We start from the raw sequence: 18,392 nt of genomic DNA, 5'->3' as shown, positions 1-18,392 counted from the left end.
CTGTCCCAAAAGGAAGGCTTGTTGGGCCAGTCTTTTGAGTTCCTAGGGGCTGGACTGCTCCAAATCTCTCAGATCCTTTGTACTCAGTACTGCAGACAGCATAACCCTTTCCCATTTCTATTGCTGCTCTCAGCCTGGTTGAACTTTCTTGCAAATACCTGTTAGCTCTTTTGGGGTTCTCCTGTCTCAAGTACACCAGGTACCCTAATTCTTCCCTCTTCCTCCTGCACTGTTACAAATGTACACAATTCTGTTCTGTTTGTATTTCTTTTTACTAAGAGTATGTATTGCTTGTGTAAGATTTTAAAAACAGGGCCAGGCATGGTGGCTCATGCCTGTAATCCCAGCACTTTGGGAGGCCAAGGCAGGTAGATCTTGAAATCAGGAGTTAGAGACCCTGGCCAACATGGTGAAACCCCGTCTCTACTAAAAATACAAAAATTAGCCAGGCATGGTGGCACGTGCCTGTAATCCCAGCTACCGGGGAGGCTGAGGCAGGACAATCGCTTGAACCTGGGAAGCGGAGGCTGCAGTGAGCCGAGAAGGTGCCCCTGCACTCCAGCCTGGGGGACAGAGCAAGACTCCGTCTCAAAAAAAAAAAAAAAAAAAAAAGATTTAAAAAATAGTGTTGTTGAGCACAGCGGTCATCACTGGGTAATAGAATTAATAGTAATTTTTACTTTTTAAGTCTTTTTGCATTGTTGACTCACAATTAGCATCTATTACTTATACAGTAAGAAAATCAGACTATTTCCCTTTTTGGTTTCTTTTTGACACGAAGTCTCGCTCTGTTGCCCAGGCTGGAGTGCACGATCTCGGCTCACTGCAAGCTCTGCCTCCCCGGTTCACACCATTCTCCTGCCTCAGCCTACTGAGTAGCTGGGACTACAGATGCCCGCCACCACGCCTGGCTAATTTTTTTTGTATTTTTAGTAGAGACGGGGTTTCACTGTGTTAGCCAGGATGGTCTCGATATCCTGACCTCATGATCCGCCTGCCTCGGCCCCCATAGTGCTGGGATTACACGCATGAGCCACTGCGCCTGGCCTATTTTCATTTTTAAAAACAATGTTTATAGACACTGAAAATCCAACAAAGAGAAGAAACAAATTCTAACTTGGGCTTTACTGAGTAAAAGTTTATTAATTATAGTCATCTAGGTGACTGGTTTACAGTTCACATACATACTGTCAAGCACATTACCACACATCTCATTTAGAATCAGATTAACTTTACATATCCACACATAGCAATATGTATCAGGTTTACCTTGTCAGTTTCAGAATTCCAAAAATTTCTAAGATTATTTGATAACTATATTTTTAATGTGTTTTTCTTTTTAAAAATTTGGGTTTTTTCTTTTGATATCTATAATGAATTATACTCCAAATCCTGGTTTTTGCTTAAGAATATCAATCTACTCAAGCAACAACTAAAAACAGATGGAAACAAACTAAAAAGTTTTCATGAACTATCATTCAGACTTTCAAAAGGCCTGACACAGCATACTGTGCAACCAGTTAACCTTCAAGACACATACCCCATCTGTGTCGCAGACCCCTAACCTAAAAGGACGCTAACCTCAAAAAGACACTGAGGAAAGGGACAAGTTTAAAAATACTGTTTAATCATCAGACTGGTAAAAGCATCTTTTAAGCTTCCAAATTTGTTAAAAATCTTCTCTTACAAAATAATTTTTCCTTTTTACAGAAATGGAAAAATTTATTAGCTACCTATCTACTTACATTAAAAAAAAATAGAAATAGGATCTCACTATGTTGCCCAGGCTGGTCTTGAACTAGGAGCCTCAAGCAATCCTCCAGCCTTGGCCTCTCCAAGTGCTGTGATTACAGCAATGAGCCACCGTGCCTGGCCTACTGGGCTTTAAATAGCCACTGCAAAAAGACAACTGACTTTTAACAACTGACTACCTTTTCTGAATGAATGACTTTCTAAATAAATACAACTACCACAAGCCGTATTCTGGCTGCCATCACCTCTTACTGTGCTAAGTCTTAATTCTTGAAATTCTCTCCCCTCTTCCAAGCCTCTAATCAGGATTTTGTCCCTATCACTCCACTGAAACTGTCTGTCAAGGTCACCCACAAGTTCATCATGTCAAATCTAATCACCACTGTTCTGCCATATTCTTAATGGATCTCTCAAAAGCAGCTCAAACAATGGAGCCCTCCCTCCTTCTTGAAATACTTTTTCTTGGTAGCAGGACACCAATCTTCTGCCATTTCACTTTTGTCACTCTTGGTTTCTGGCTTCTTCTCTTTTGCCTGGCCTTTAAATGTCACATCACACCAAGGCTTAGTTCTACACCTTCTGCTCCTTATAGCTAAGCTTGTCCCTAAGACATGCTCTCCATATCCAAACTGCCCCAGAGCTGATCGATACTTCCTCTGAGGTCCAGTCAAATGTCATCATCCCTGTCTCCTTAACATCTCCTTAACATCAGAAATCTACTAGGACTCTCAAAATCACCAAAACTCTTAATTTCTCCTTTAAAACCATTCCTCTTCCTGATATTCCCAACTCAGTATACAGTTATGCCATCCATCTAGTTATTCATGTGAAAAGCCTTAATTCTCCTTTTTCATTTCTTATTTCCAATCTACTGACAAGTCCTTTTTACTTTTTCTCCAAAATACAGGCTATAATGAATCTAATCTGTCCTCCACATTGATTATCACCACCAGATAAATATCATCATTGCCTCTTGCGTGTGGCAAAAGCCTCCTAACTGATCTCCAGGATTCCACTCTTGTCCCCTACATTCCACTCTTCAGATAACACAGGTAAGTCTATCAACCGCGTCATTCTTCCGCTTAAACAATCTGTTGCTTGCTTGCTTTTCCTTATGGTCTCCCCATGCTTCAGGGGGAGACTACAACGTCCCTCGCACACCTCCCCAAGCTAGTTTTTGCCTCAGGACCTTTGCCAGTGCAGTTCCTTTAGCCTGGAAGGCTTCTCCCCTAGGTCTTGACATGGCTCTCATCATCTACATCAGTTCCAAAAGTCATCTGCTCAAAGAACTCTTCCCTGGCCATCTTGTTCTACTGATTTCTCTCTCTCTGTCTCTCCTATTACCCTGTTTTAATGAACTGATTGCACTTATTCTCACCTAAAAGTATTTACTTCCTTGCTCCCCACAATTTGAAAATAAGATCCACAGCGGTAGGAGCCATGAGGTCTTGCTGGCCAGCATGTTCCCAGCAACTAGGACACAGAATAGGGGCGTACAGAACACTGGTTTAATCCAATAAAACCATGTATTCTGCCAAAACAAAAACCAAGCAAAAGAAAAACAGACTCCTCCTGTATAAGTTGGGTCCAGAACAAAAGAATTATGCTGAGTGTACTGGTGAAAGAAGGTACCAAATCTACCCACAGAATTTCCTAGAATCAAAAATTCTATTTTCTGGGTGTTCTAAGGCAAGTCACAGCATCACTGCACCCCATTTTTCTCTCTTCTCTGTAGGGGAGTTGAACAAAATCATTGTTCAGACCCTAGTCTGAGCCTTAATTCTACAGTGTGTGAACAACTACAATAAAAAAGATCTGAGGCTGGGTGCCATGGCTTATCTTGTAATCTCAGTATTTTGGGAAGCCAAGATGGGAGGATTACTTGAGATTAGGAGTTTGAGACCAGCCTGGGCAACAGAGCAAGACTCTATCTACAAAAAAATTTTTTAAATTACTTCAGTGTGGTGGTGCATGCCTGTTTTCCCAGCTACACAGGAGGCTGAAGCAGGAGGAACGCTTGAGCCTAGGAGTTGGGGGCTGCAGTGAGCTATGACCGTGCCACTGCACTCTAGTCTGGGCAACAGAATGAGACCCTGTCTCAAAACAAAAAACCCATGCAGACAAGGAACCATGGAAGAGTGACACACCATGTCACCCAGTTAGTTTGGTGATAATGAAGGCAAAGAGAAGGTAATTTTAAAAAACCTAAAGCCAGCCGGGTGGTAAAGCCAGGACTTTGGGAGGCCGAGGCGGGTGGATCACAAGGGTCAGGAGTTCAAGACCAGCCTGGGCAAGATGGTGAAACCCTGGCTCTACTAAAAATACAAAAATTAGCCAGGTGTGATGGTGGGCCCCTGTAATCCCAGCTACTCGGGAGGCTGAGGCAGGAGAATTGCTTGAACCTGGGAGGCGGAGGTTGCAGTGAGCTAAGATTAAAAAAAAAAAAAAAAGAAAGAAAGAAACCTAAAGCCTTTAGATAAAGGGAGTTTTGGACAGGTTCTACCTCCTTTGTTCGAAATACGGCCTTAAGCAAAATGTTCAATTTCTGAGAATCTCAGTTCCCTCATTTATATAACAGGGCTAATACATTATGCATACTTTTTAGGGTTATCATTGTGATCAAATAATATAAGTGAAGGCACATACTATATATAAGGGCAAGGAAATGCAGAGTCAGATTTTTGTTTTGTTTTTTGAGATAGGGTCTGGCTCTGTTACCCAGGCTGGAGTGCAGTGGTACAATCTCGGCTCACTGCAACCTCCACCTCCTGGGCTCAAGCGATCCTCCCACCTCAGCCTCCCAAGCAGTTAGGACTACAGGAACACACCACCATATCCAGATAATTTTTGTATTTTTTGTAGAGATGGGGTTTTGCCATGTTGCCCAGGTTGGTCTCAAACTCCTGAGCTCAGCGATCTGCCCACCTCGGCCTCCCGAAGTGCTGAGATTACAGGTATGAGCCACACCTGACCAGTAATTTTAAATATTAATTAGAAAGCAGGCCAGGTGCAGTGCCTCATACCTGTAATCCCAACACTTTGGGAGGCTGAGGGGGTGGAGTTCAAGACCAGCGTGACTAACATGGTGAAACCCTCTCTCTACTAAAAATACAAAAATTAGCTGGGTGTTATGGCTCGTGCCTGTAATCCCAGCTAATCAGGAGGCTGAGACAGGAGAACTGCTTGAATCTGGGAGGCAGAGGTTGCAGTGAGCTGAGATCATACCACTGCACTCCAGCCTGGGCGACTGTGTGAGAGTCTGTCTCAAAAAAAGAAAGGAGAGGGGAGGGGAGGAGAGGGGAGGGAAGGGCAAGGGCAAGAAAAGAAAGAAAACAATGACAATAGTAATAAATATTTTATTCTCAAGTGGCTGAACGAACTATCTATATATATACACACACACACATATATATATATTTATTTATATTACCCTAGATTGAGCTGAGAGGTGGAACTAGAAAATACTTAAGTAAACTTGGGCAAACTTGATCAAAATCATGTACTAGTAACTTCTCCTATGTCCTGACATCTTTCATGGATTAGCCTCATCAAAATCATTTACCGAGAACATCGATGTGATGAGAACGAGGTGAGGAAAGGCAGGGAGAAGTCTGGGGGGAAGAGTGATGGGCTGCCTGGCAGAGTATCAGGTCAGAAATCCTGGCAGGTTCCCTTCCTAACAGCAGCAGGTTACTTAATGACTGTAAAACTTTCTCAGCAGTAAGGTCACAACCTCCTGAAACTAAATCAGCAATAGCTCCATAACTGAAATTCTGATGGCAGAATGGAATAAGAGAAAACAAATTAAATGGTACAGGAAAAATTACTGACCCCCAGGTTTGAGTGAAAAAGAAGAAATGGGGTGCCTCTAGTCATCTGACCTTTTCTCCACTATGAGATTTCTTCTTGCAGCACTGGAAGAAAGCCAACAGAAAACCAAATACCATTGTTTTGTTTTGTTTTGTTTTGTTTTAGACAGGGTATCACTTTGTCACCCAGGCTGGGGTGCAGTAGTGTGATCTTGGCTCACCTCTTGTGCTCAAGTGATCCTCCTGCCTCGGCTTCCCAAGTGGCTGGGACGATAGGCACCCACCACTGTGCCTGGTTAATTGTTAAATTTTCAGTAGCGACGAGGCCTTGTTATGTTGCCAGGCTGGTCTCAAACACCTGGGATCAAGCAATCCTCCTGCTTTGGCCTCCCAAAGTGTTAGGATTACAGGCATGAGCCACTGTGTTTGACCCCAAACACCCTTTAACGATTTTAACACCTGGGTCCTGACCAAAGATTGGCTACAGAGACCTTCAGGGATTCAGAGGGAGTTCCACTTAAATTAGCTGGCTAACTAAAGGCTAAACATTGGGAGCACACACTGGACAAGACAAACAACGGCCCCAGTCATGTGGAGGCTGCTGCAGTGTTCACTTCTGCTCTTCCTCGCCTTTGCTCACACAAAGGCAAAAGAAAGATTTTTCTTTCTTTTTTTGGACCACTATCCTATTTGCCTAAAAATCTTTCCAAAACCTTTCCCCTTACAAAAACCAGCCTTGCGGCTAAAACTTACTAAAAGAAAGGCAATACATTGTTTTTAATAGGAAATCTAATAAGTAAAACCAGAGTATTTCTGTATCTTAGCTTATCGTGAATTGTATCAGAGACACCCTGAATTACTGCTGACTGCCCCCTCCCAAATCTATTTCACTTTATCACCTATCATCAGCTATTTAAGGATGAAGAGATGAAAAGAAACTCTAGCCACAATTTTCATGTTTTATTTTAAACTGTTAAACAATCTCCCCATGAATCAGATGTTAGATTTGATTACTGTGATCTTCAAATCAACCTAAATAATTAAATCTAGAACGAGAACAGAAATCAGAACTACTGATCTCAGTCAACTAATTAACCAATTAACTTATAAGAAAAATACCTGCTTGAAAGATAATTTTTTATGGAATCATGTTTGTTTGTTTTGAGATGGAGTCTCGCTCTGTCGCCCAGGCTAGAGTACAGTGGCGCAGTCTTGGCTCACTGCAGCCTCCGCCTCCCAGGTTCTCCTGCCTCAGCCTCCCGAGTAGCTGGGATTACAGGTGTGCACCACCACACCTGGCTAATTTTTTTATATTTTTCGGTAAGATAGGGTTTCGCCACGTTGACCAGGCTGGTCTCGAACTCCTGACCTCAGGTGATCCACCTGCCTCAGCCTCCCAAAGTGCTGGGATTACAGGCGTAAGCCACCACGCCTGGCTGGAATTAGGTTTTTAATCAGGATAACAATGTTTATTTTTCTCTATCCCATTTTGTTCTAAGAAAGAATTTAATGTGGCTAAGTGACTCAATACTGTGATTCAAAATATGTATTTCTAGATGCCATAATCCAAAGGAATTGTTTATGCACAAGGAGAAACAGACATTATGGAAACTGAAAACCAAAAGGAAGAAGGATCAATGGAAGAACAACAAAAAAAAAAACCCAGAAGTCACAGCAGCAGACTGTAAGTTTGTTCCTTTTCCCCTGACTGACAGCCTGCATCTCTGCTTTCATTTTGATTACTGTACATCCTAGGGTTAAAACGTGAACATGCTCCTTCTTCTCCCCAGCACTACCTTCCTGCAGGGGGCCATCATTTTTCAGACAGAATTACCTCCTAGAATTTCATAATGTTATAAACTGAGAGGGAAAAAAAGGAAAACATTTATTTTTAAAATATACAAGAAAACATAGAAACCAATTCATTTTCAGACTTACCAAATGCTGGTGCGCTAGAAATAGCTGGTTGCTGTTTCATGACAGGGGGAAGTGCAGAGGGTAGTTGATATCCTTGTAGCTTCAGTTTGATAAGTTTCATAGCTATGGAAAACTCCACTTGATCCATTCTTCCATCATTATTCATGTCAGCTAGTGCCCTGCAAACCAACAGCATGGCCTGAGAACAACTGTGACCATAAAAGAACCTTTCCAAAACCACCACTCTCACCAACACGAAAACAAAATAATTAGCACTCTTACCCCTAGAGAGAACAACAGAAACCATAACTGCTTACCAAGCTATGGGGAATAGCCTGTAAATACTCGCCACGTTTTATACAAACATAAAATATCTGTCACTCTGCCACTTTAGCAGATAATTTTCAGCCTCAGTGTGAGGATATGTACTTTAGACATCAAAAGGGGTTTCTTTCTGAAGTGATGAAAACATTCTAAAATTAGCTAACAGTGACTGTTGCACAACTCTGTGAATAAACTAAAACCAATGAATTAGACACTTTAAATGAGTAAATTTTATTATGTGAATTATTTCACAATAAAGCTATTAGAAAAGAAAAAGATTTAGAAACAGAGAATGTTAATATTGCTAGAGATACTCAGACTGCATTCTTTGTAGAGAGCTCTACAAACTTCAATGTGGGAACATGACACAGTACGCTATGCTACCTACTTATGCTATGCTAGGGTTACTCAACTATAATGCTACGAAACCTCTAAAGCTCTTGAAACTAACTTTTCTTTAGAATTGTGCCCCTTATCACTCAACAATTTTGTAACTCAGCTTACAAAATGTGTTTGCTATCTGAAAATGGTACTCAAATACATATGGTCCAATGCAGCCTACCATGAGCTTTAATGTAAAGTACTTTCTCAAAGAAGAGTAAGTAAAAGGAATTGCTTCTCGGCCTTTTGGCTAAGATCAAGTAAGCAAAAGTTTGTCCTGGTAACTGGAAACTACATTATATCATCAAAACTGTGCATATTCATGACTTAAGCTCTTCTGCATAAAAAAGTTTTATTCAGATTTTATTTATTTTAATCCAGATATTAAAAGCATGAAGATTTTTTTAAACCAATGTTACAAAAAAAAGTATTTGAAAGATCTAAATAAGACAGTTCAATTAAAATACCACGATAAGCAATCGTTTAGACTGAGCCATATCCAGACAGTGTTCACAAAAGAAAATTAAGTTACACAGAAAATAATTCTGCATAGCTGGAATTAACTCAAAGAAAGAAAACATGTAACACAATAAAAAGCATGGCATAAGACAAAGATCAAAAAATCTCTAAAAGTGATCAAAATTGTAAAAGTCGGCACATTTTAGAAAATAAAGATCATAACGCAGGAAATGAAGTTCTGTGGTTGCAGAAACCTTCTTTTTGCCTCAGACAGGAGTTCCCCATTCTCCTGTAGTCATGGGCCCCTCAGCAATGAATTCAGAATCTGAACTCTTCTCACTACTTGTGAATTTAAGCATCACTTTTCTGTATTTTGTGGCCATTTGGATTTGCACTTCTATGAACTGCTTATTCAAATCCTTTGCCAAATTTTCTGTATACTGCATGTCTTTTTGTTGTTAGTTTATAAGAGCTCGTAGTGCATCACAAATTATCTGCTGACCGCTGAAAGATTTTTAAAAATTCATTATCTGATTTATGTATATTTATGGCATAGAAATTCTAAATTTTCATATATAAAATATTTCTTTTATCATATGATTAGAAGGTTTTTAGTCCTTGATTTTCTAACATTGTATTATTTTATTTCATTTCAATCCTTAAACCAGTAATTGTGTGTGGGGGTGGGGTAGTTATTCCAGGGTCCAGTCATATTCTTCTACATGGATTCCTAGCTTTCCCACTAATATTTATTAATTAATCCCTCTTCTTCTCACTAAACTAATATACATTTTTATCATGTATCAAATGTTCATATGAAGTGAGAACTATTTCTGGACTATCTGTTCTGACTGAACAATTTCCAGGTCGATACTACAATGATTTGATCACACTGGCTCTCTAGCATATTGTGATCTGGGAAGGTCTGGGAAGGTTTTCTTTTTCCCTTGGTTATTCATGGATGTCTATTTTCCTATGAACATTTAGATCATTTTACCTATTATACAAACAACCCTACTGGGATCCAAAAACTGCCTTAGAAGGGGATTTTTGGAGAACTGATTAAACCGCAATTGCTTTTGCACCAATAGTTTACCCAACCAAAGAAAAGAGAATCTTTCCAGTTGTTCAAATATACTATTTCCTTTAATAAAATTGTATCACTTTTTTCATATAATATGCTTTTCTTGCTAAATGTATTCTGAAGAATTTTATCATTTTTGCCAGATTTTAGATGAAACATTCCCCCCATTTCCATTTTTTAGGTGCTTATTTCAAGCATAGAAACATTTTTTATTTTAAAAAATTATTTAGGTTGTATTCAGCTATCCTACCAGACTCCTACAAGTCTTACTAATGTTTTAAAACTAAAATCTCTTGGGTGTACTAAGTATACAATCACATAACTAGAAAAAAATGAGCATTATCTTTCTTTTCCAATATTTAGGCTAATCTTTTTTATTGGTTTTACTGCCTCTAAGACATTACTGAATGCGTTCTTGCTCAGTTCTGAGTTTAAATGAAACAGTAGATTTACTAGAGCTAACAGTTAATAGAGTTCATTGTTTAGAGTGACAGTTGGTAGTGATTTCTGGAAAATAATGTAAACTAAAAACAAAATTTTGAGCCCCCCACCATCTGAACGGACCCCTCATCTCAGCCAAGGGCATTCCAAAGTTAACCTGAAAAACTAGTTCAAGCTATGACAGGAAGAGGAAGTCGGACATGCCTCATTATACCCTCCTCCCTTTTGGATTTCAGGCCCAGATGACCAGCATTAGCATCAACACAGGCCTTAAGACTGATAAAGGAAGCTCTTAAAGTCTGATAAGAAATACTTACCATCTATTTTCTCTGAAGTCTACTACCCAGAGGCTTCACCTGCATGACAAAACTTTGTTCTCCAAAACCACTTATGATAACCCACACATTCCTTTCTGTTGATTCCAGCTCTTTAGATAATAACTCTTTCAATGAAATGCCAATTAAAAAATCTTGAATCCACCTATGACCTGGAAGCCTCTGCTTCCAGTTGTCCCATTGTTCCAGACTGAAATAATGTACATTTTACATATATTGATTGATGTCTTATGTCTCCCTAAAATGTATAAAACCACGTTATATACCAACCACCTCGGGCAAATGGTCTCAGGATCTCCTGAGGCTGTGTCACAGGCCATTGGTCACCATATATGGCTCGGAATAAACCTTTTCAAATATTTTAGAGTTTGACTCTTTTCATGGATAGTAGTCTCACATATTTAAGTAGTTTCCTTTCTACTTATTAGAAATGGTTACTGTATTTTTCATCAGGTGTGTAATCTGTAATTACTGATTCAATCACAAGTTTTCTTCTTCCTTTTATCTGCTGAAATAATGACTAATGTTGATAGAATTTTTCGACTGACTCTAAACCAATCTTGCACCTCTGGCATAAAGTTGGTCATGGTGTATTCTTTTCACACATTGTGAAATTCTAATTGCTAAGATTTTGATTTTTTTTTTGCATCTATGTTCATAATTGAAACTGGTTTCTAGTTGCTTTATTTTTGTACTACCTTTCAGGTTTTATAAAGGAAATTAAGTAAATGAAATGGTGAACTTCCTTCTTTTGCTAAGTAGTTTTAAAAAATATACGCAATTGTTTAAAATGGTTTGGCAGGGAAGAGTTTCCATTAATCAAAATCAACATCAACATGCATACTAAAACCAATCAATCAGTCAGGCAGGTGCCCACTTCCTATTCCCCACACCACTGCCCAATGTGATCTATGGTGAGAAACAGGAATATCCAATGTGGGACGATGAGTAGGTTAGGGGAGAAGACTTTAGGTAATGGCTTAATTAGACTCTAAAGGCATCCTACAGAAGTGTTTCCATGGGTGAGGAGAAGAAATTTAATCATGAGGTTTTAGGGACTTGACTTTAAACCACACACCATAATCTCAACATTTGGTTGAAAATGTCGTGATACTCAAAAAATGTTTTTCTCAATAAACATAACTGTGGGGAATCCCTGGTAATGAAAACTCTAAGAAATTTATGGAAATATGGTAGTTACAGCTGGGCGCGGTAGATCATGCCTGTAATCCCAGCACTTTGGGAGACTGAGGCAGGTGGATCCCCTGAGGTCAGGAGTTCGAGACCAGTCTGATCAACAAGGTGAAACCCTGTTTCTACTAAAAACACAAAAATTGGCTGGGCATGCAGGTGCCTGTAGTCCCAGCTACTTGGGAGGCTGAGGCAGGAAAGTTGCTTGAACCTGGGAGACAGAGGTTGCAGTGACCTAAGATCGCACCTCCAGCCTGGGTGACAGAGCGAGACTCCATCTCAAAAAAAAAAAAGAAAAGAAAAGAACAAGGAGCATTTATAGCAGGTTACCTTAATGTAAGGAGGAAGGGAAGTAATTTAAATATGAATACATACACATTATATACATTATGTACCTGCCTTTTTCCAACAAAAATAAACAAATGAAGGGTAACAGGAAACTAATACAACAGGTAGGAACAGGGTACAGGGATAGAAGAGGGAGTGACATTGTCTGAGCACACCTTTTGGTTGAGTTTTGGCTTTTAGAACCTTTTAAATCTGTTATGTATTTAAATAATAAATGAAGTCCACAAAGATGAGGAGTGATATCTAAATTAAATAAAAATGAAAATAAACCTAATGATATTATAAATAAGTAACATATCCACCTACGAGGTGGAAAAAAAAGCCTAGTCCAAGTAACTTCACATAGCACTTTATATGTCCTCTGTTTAAAAACAAAAGGAACTACAAAGTAATCTTGAACTCTACTGTGAAAGGAAAAGAAACACTCAGGACTCCAATTCACTATGCAAAAGATAGAAAAGCAAGCTGAAAGCTGAGTCATGCAAGAAGCTGTCATTCCTTTTGTTCCTAAGCAGAGAGCTACAAATAAAAGGTCAAATATCTCTACAGGTGGCTACTTTATGTTCCATTTTATCTTATGTAAAGTGACGACTTACTGAGCACTTTATTGATTTACTATTACCTAATTGACTATTCCCCTGCCTGCTCCTTTTCTCTGGCAACATATGGATTACCATATCCTCCCTCTTTGCCCTCCAGCCTACCTGTTCCCTTTAAATACTGAAGCCATCAAAATCATCGTTGGACAAAGGTACAGACTGTTTCTGTGATTCTGTGCTTATTTCCTGTTGGCATGTCCTTAACTTTGGCAAAATAAACTCCTAAACTGATTGAGATCTCTTGTCTCAGATACTTTTTGGTTTACACTACTTACTAGGTTCGTTGTTTTCGTTTGCTTGTTTGAGACAGGGTCTCACTCTGTCGTCCTGGCTGGAGTACAGTGGCATGATCATAGCTCAGTGCAGGCTTGAATCCTTGGCTCAAGTGATCCTCCCACCCCATCCTCTGAGTAGCTGAGACTACAGGCATGCGCCACCACACATGGATAATTTTTTTTTTTTTTAAGTAGAGATGGGGTCTCACTATGTTGCCCAGGCAGGTCTCAAACTCCTGGGCTCAAGTGATCCTCCTGCCTCAGCCTCCCAAATGCTGGGATTACAGGCATGAGCCACAGCATCAGGCCTAAATTTGTTGTTTGCAGTGGAGGTGAATGTAACAACTCTGAAACTACTGTGTGTGTGTTACAGGATGAAGGGATGAGGCCAGGCTCCTCTTGCCCCACTTCATTCCCCGCAGTGTTGGCATCTATAGATTCCTTTAAGAGCCTAGCTCATCCACAAAGGCTGGCCTCAGGCTGCTCATCTCTCACCTGCGGCCACCTGGGCTGGAAGTGAGACCCAGCAGCAGCGCAAACTAAACCAGCTTCGTCAAACATTCATTCTCATTCATTCAAAAACCAATTATTGGGGGGAGGAGGGTGGGCATCTATCTGGAAATTGGGGTTACATTTATGAAAAAGACACAGTTCCTGCCACCACAGAGCTTATAATTTAGTGCCAGTAGAACTAATGAGAACAAACCAGATTACTCTACGTGGTGATAAGTGCTACCAAGGTAAAGGGAAGAGGTGGGCAGAGGGGACCACTTCAGACTAGTTGGTCACGGAATGCCACTTTGGGGAGGTGACATATGAACTGAAACCTGAAAGGCAATGAACCTGTGACGTGAGGAACTACAGCAACTGAATTATAGGAGGAGGAAACACTAAGTACAATGACCCCGAGGCAAGGAGAAGCCTGGCCCATTTAAAGAACAGGAAGAAGGCTGGGCAGGATGGCTCAAGCCCGTAATCCCAGCACTTTGGGAGACTGAGGTGGGCGGATCACGAGGTCACGAGATCCAGACCATCCTGTCCAACATGGTGAAACCCCACTACTGAAAATACAAAAATTAGCTGGGCATGGTGGTGCGCACCTGTAGTCCCAGCAACTCGGGAGGCTGAGGCAGGAGAATTGCTTCAACCTAGGAGGCAGAGGTTGCAGTAAGCAGAGATCACACCACTGCACTCCTCAAAAGATTATTCCTGGCGGACGCGGTGGCTCATGCCTATAATCCCAGCACTGTGGGAGGCTGAGGCAGGTGGATCATCTGAGGTCAGGAGCTCAAGCCCAGCCTGGCCAACGTAGTGAAACCCCATCTCTACGAAAAATACAAAAATTAGCCGGACGTGGTAGTGTGCACCGGTAATCCCAGTTACTCAAGGTGCTGATGCAGAAGAATCACTTGGACCCGGGAGACGGAGGTTGCAGTGAGCCCAGATTACACCACTGCCCAGCCTGGGCTACAGAGTGAGACTTTGTCTCAAAAAAAAAAAAAAAAAAAAAAAAAAAGGTTTTTCCAGTTGCTGTTTGGAGACTAGAATCTAAAGGGGCAAGTGTGAAAGAGAGAATCCAGTCCACATGCTTGAACAGTGGGCCCAGGTGAGATGACAGGTTAGGATGGTAGCAGTAGGAAAGAAGTGGCCAGACTGGGGATAAAGTTGGTAAATGTAGTAATGTTGATGGATTGGGTGTGCAGGGCGAAGAAAAGAGAGAAATCAAGTGTGGTGCCCAGGTGTTGGTTTGGGCAGCCTGGTAACTAAGATGTCATCTTAGTTCAATGCCATGAACTACTGAAATGGCAAAGGCTCAGGAACGAGGGATGGAGGAGAGGGGATCAAGAGTCCAGGATGCCTTATTCTTTTTTCTTTTTTTTTGTATTGAGTTTAGCAAATTGATCTTGTTGGGGTTGAAGGCCCTTCTGACACACACTCAGGAGTGTCTTAAGTACAAACTATTAATATATGGCTGTTTGCTCTGACCCACCCATTCTGAACCAGATCATCAAGTTGATCTAATCCTTGCCTTCATGTGTGTGGTTCCCTTCTTTCCTCTCAGGGCCCACTTCCAGGTAGTGCTCCCTTGCTCCCTCTTTTCTCTCCATTTCTGCTGGCCCTCCGTCTCAGATTCCAGAGCCCTCATCCAGCCTCTTTACCACTGTCTCTTTTTCCTTCCTGTACCTTCTGGCTCTTGTCTATTCCCACTGCTTTATTCTCCTCCCCTCCACATCACAGCAAGGTTGGAAAAATTCTAAGCACTTCAATTGCCAAAAGGATATCTGCCAACCTCCTTCCAGCTCCTTATTAATAAGACAATTTCTAGGAAGATGTATCATCTTTGGCCACAGTTATAATTTGGCATTACACACAACTGACTTGACTCCATCCTCTGAGAATTAAGGTTTTCTTATATTCTTAATTGGAAATCAGCTAGGAGAGACAAGGAGTCCCCAAAGCATTAACAGATTACAGTTCAAAAGTTCACAAATTAGTTAACTGGAATATATTTTCGACACAGAAATAAAACATAATAAAGGTTTCTAACATATACTGTCCATCAGTTCATATCACTCAAATATTTGCAACAAATTCCAGAACAAAGTAAGTAAAGCTCAGAGAGAAACCAGACAGTTTCCAATTCTCAATCCAAACTTCTCTTCTTTGCTGAATGCGGTGGCTAATGCCTATAATCCCAGCACTTTGGGAGGCTGAGGCGGGCAGACTGCTTTAGTCTAGGAGTTCAAGACCAGCCTGGGCAACATGGCAAAACCCCATCTCCACATAAAATACAAAAATTAGCCAGGCCTGGTGGTGCATGCCTGTAGTCTCAGCTACTTAGGAGGCGGAAGTGGGAGGACTGTTTGAGCCCAGAAGGTTGAGGTTGCAGTGAGCTATGATCATGCCACTGCACTCCAGCCTGGGTGACAGAGTAAGACCCTGTCTCAAAAACAAACAAAAAAGCAAAAAATTATCTTCTTCCCCAGATGACTGACACAAGGACTGCCTAAAACTTCAGAGTCAAACCCATTACTCTCTCTACTAAAAGGAGTAAGGACTTACCCTGGGACCCTACCAGAAAAATCACAGAAGAACATAAGAATAGTATGGGGTTTGGGAGGGCTGCTTCTTTAGATCAGCTATTATTAGTTGCAATTTTAAAAACCTAGGTTTGGCCGGCTGTGGTGGGTCACGCCTGTAATTCCAGCACTTTGGGAGGCCGAGGCAAGCAGATCACTTCAGGTCAGGGGGTTGAGACCAGGCTAGCTAACATGGTGAAACCCTGTCTCTACTAAAAATACAAAAATTAGGCGGGCATGGTGGTGGGCACCTATAATCCCACCTACGTGGGAGGCTGAGGCAGGAGAATCACTTGAACCTGGGAGGCAGAGGTTGCAGTGAGCTAAGTTCATGCCATTGCACTACAGCCTGGGCGACAGAGCAAGACTCCGTCTCAAAATATGAACACAAAAAAACAAATTAAAAAACCCCCTAGGCTTTAAAAGATCAAGTACTGCCCAGGGTTACTATGTGAGTAAGTATCAGTCAGCTTAGCTGAAAGACAGATTTTGCTAAACTCATACTTTGCACTGCATTATTCCATCATCTGGGCAGGATATCAGTGGTTCATGAAATTTCCAATGACTTTTCAAAGGTACTTCTTTTGGGAAAAAGAGAGTTTCAGACATTTTTTGATAGTAAAATATGCCATCACAAACTTATTTAGCAAAACGTAAGAAAAAAATTAAAGATTAATTGATTCAATCTAAGATTGCCAAATTACCATCTTTAATTAATAAAAATGGTCACTATAAAAACTTGACTTTGGGCCACTCAGGTAAAAATACTTCAGAAAGTTAAGACCACTGTTTCTATTTTTTAGAGACAAGGTCTTGCTCTGTCACCTAGGCTAGAAGGCACAATCATAGCTGACTGCAGCCTCGAACTCCAGGGCTCAAGCAATCCTCCCGCTTCAGCCTCCCTAGCAGCTAAGACTACAGGCATGCACAATGCCCAGCTCATTAAAAAAAAAAAATTTTTTTTGGCCGGGCACAGTGGCTCACGCCTGTAATTCCGGCACTTTGGGAGGTCGAGGCGGGCAGATCACAAGGTCAGGAGTTCAAGACCAGCATGACCAACATGGTGAAATCCCGTCTCTACTAAAAATACCAAAATTAGCCATGCGTGGTGGTGCAGGCCTGTAATCCCAGCTACTCAGGAGGCTGAGGCAGGAGAATCGCTTGAAGCTGGGAGGCGGAGATTGCAGTGAGCCAAGATCGTGCCATTGCAATTTAGCCTGGACAACAAGAGCAAAACTCCGTCTCCAAAAAAAAAAAAAAATTTTTTTAAATTTTTTTAATTTTTTTTTTTTTTTTTTTTTTGAGACGGAGTCTGGCTCTGTCGCCCAGGCTGGAGTGCAGTGGCCGGATCTCAGCTCACTGCAAGCTCCGCCTCCCGGGTTTACGCCATTCTCCTGCCTCAGCCTCCCGAGTAGCTGGGACTACCGGCGCCCGCCACCTCGCCCGGCTAGTTTTTTGTATTTTTTAGTAGAGACGGGGTTTCACCGTGTTAGCCAGGATGGTCTCGATCTCCTGACCTCGTGACCCGCCCGTCTCGGCCTCCCTAATTTTTTTAAAGATAAGGGCTCATTATGTTGCCCAGGTTGGTCTCAAACTCCTGGGCTCAGGCAATGCTCCCACCTTGGCCTCCCAAAGCACTGGGATTACAGAAGTGGGCCACCACACCCAGCCAAATGTCACTTTTTTCAATTAAGACAGTTGTCTCTGCCAGGCATGGTGGTCACACCTATAATCCCAGCACTTTGGGAGGCAAAGGCAGGAAGATGGCCTGAGTCCAGGAGTTCGAGACCAACATGGACAACATAGCAAGATCCCATCTCTACAAAAAACAGAAGAAAAAAAAATGAAATTCATTAGAGTGTATTTTGTTTTACTCCATCACACTTACCACGTGACAATTTTTGTGTTGTTATTGTCTTCCTCCACTAGACTGTAGTTTCAATAAAAGAATGGATTCTGTCTATTTTGTTCATTGCTATATTCCAAGCACCTATTAACAGTCCCTGGCCCATAGTAGATATCTGATGAATAATTTTTCAGTGTTGAAAGAATAAATCAACTTTCAAAAACTGGGAATAGAACATAAAAGCATAATCCAGTGGAGGAAGTTAAGTCTGGGGAAGAAGGTTCCAGTGAGAGGTCCTGATGGTGTGAGACATGATCATGTATGAGGTGCGAAGCAAAAGAAGCTTGTTACGTTCACACAGGTGCCACAGGTCTTGTGTTTAAACTGTCACATTTAACTGACAGAACAGCACTTCTGTGCTCACTTGCGCATGACTTCTTTCTTGCAGGCTGTTTCTTCATCTGAGCCTTTTACTTTACTTAAACTGTAATTCCAAAACCGCTTGGTTATCTGATTTTTCAGCTCTAATAGATCAGAAGTTAGAATCAGAA

The 18,392-nt window shown here is 41.2% G+C and overlaps 1 protein-coding gene across 9 annotated transcripts in view; it reads right to left on the bottom strand.

Annotated features, from left to right (window-relative positions):
* LOC105472692 (intersectin 1) overlaps positions 1-18,392 on the bottom strand; it is a 252,536-nt gene that overhangs the window by 149,120 nt on the left and 85,024 nt on the right. For all 9 annotated transcript variants that reach the window (XM_011726179.2, XM_024790051.2, XM_024790050.2 and 6 more), the window contains exon 5: positions 7,500-7,657. In XM_011726179.2, coding sequence (XP_011724481.1) covers positions 7,500-7,657 — 158 coding nt within the window. The remainder of the gene's footprint in view (positions 1-7,499; positions 7,658-18,392) is intronic.

The sequence above is a fragment of the Macaca nemestrina genome, chromosome 4, assembly GCF_043159975.1.
Source record: "Macaca nemestrina isolate mMacNem1 chromosome 4, mMacNem.hap1, whole genome shotgun sequence".
NCBI classification, from domain to species: Eukaryota; Metazoa; Chordata; class Mammalia; order Primates; family Cercopithecidae; genus Macaca; species Macaca nemestrina.
The sequence above is the reverse complement of the archived record's forward strand: the minus strand, read 5'-3'. Positions and strand labels throughout refer to the sequence as shown.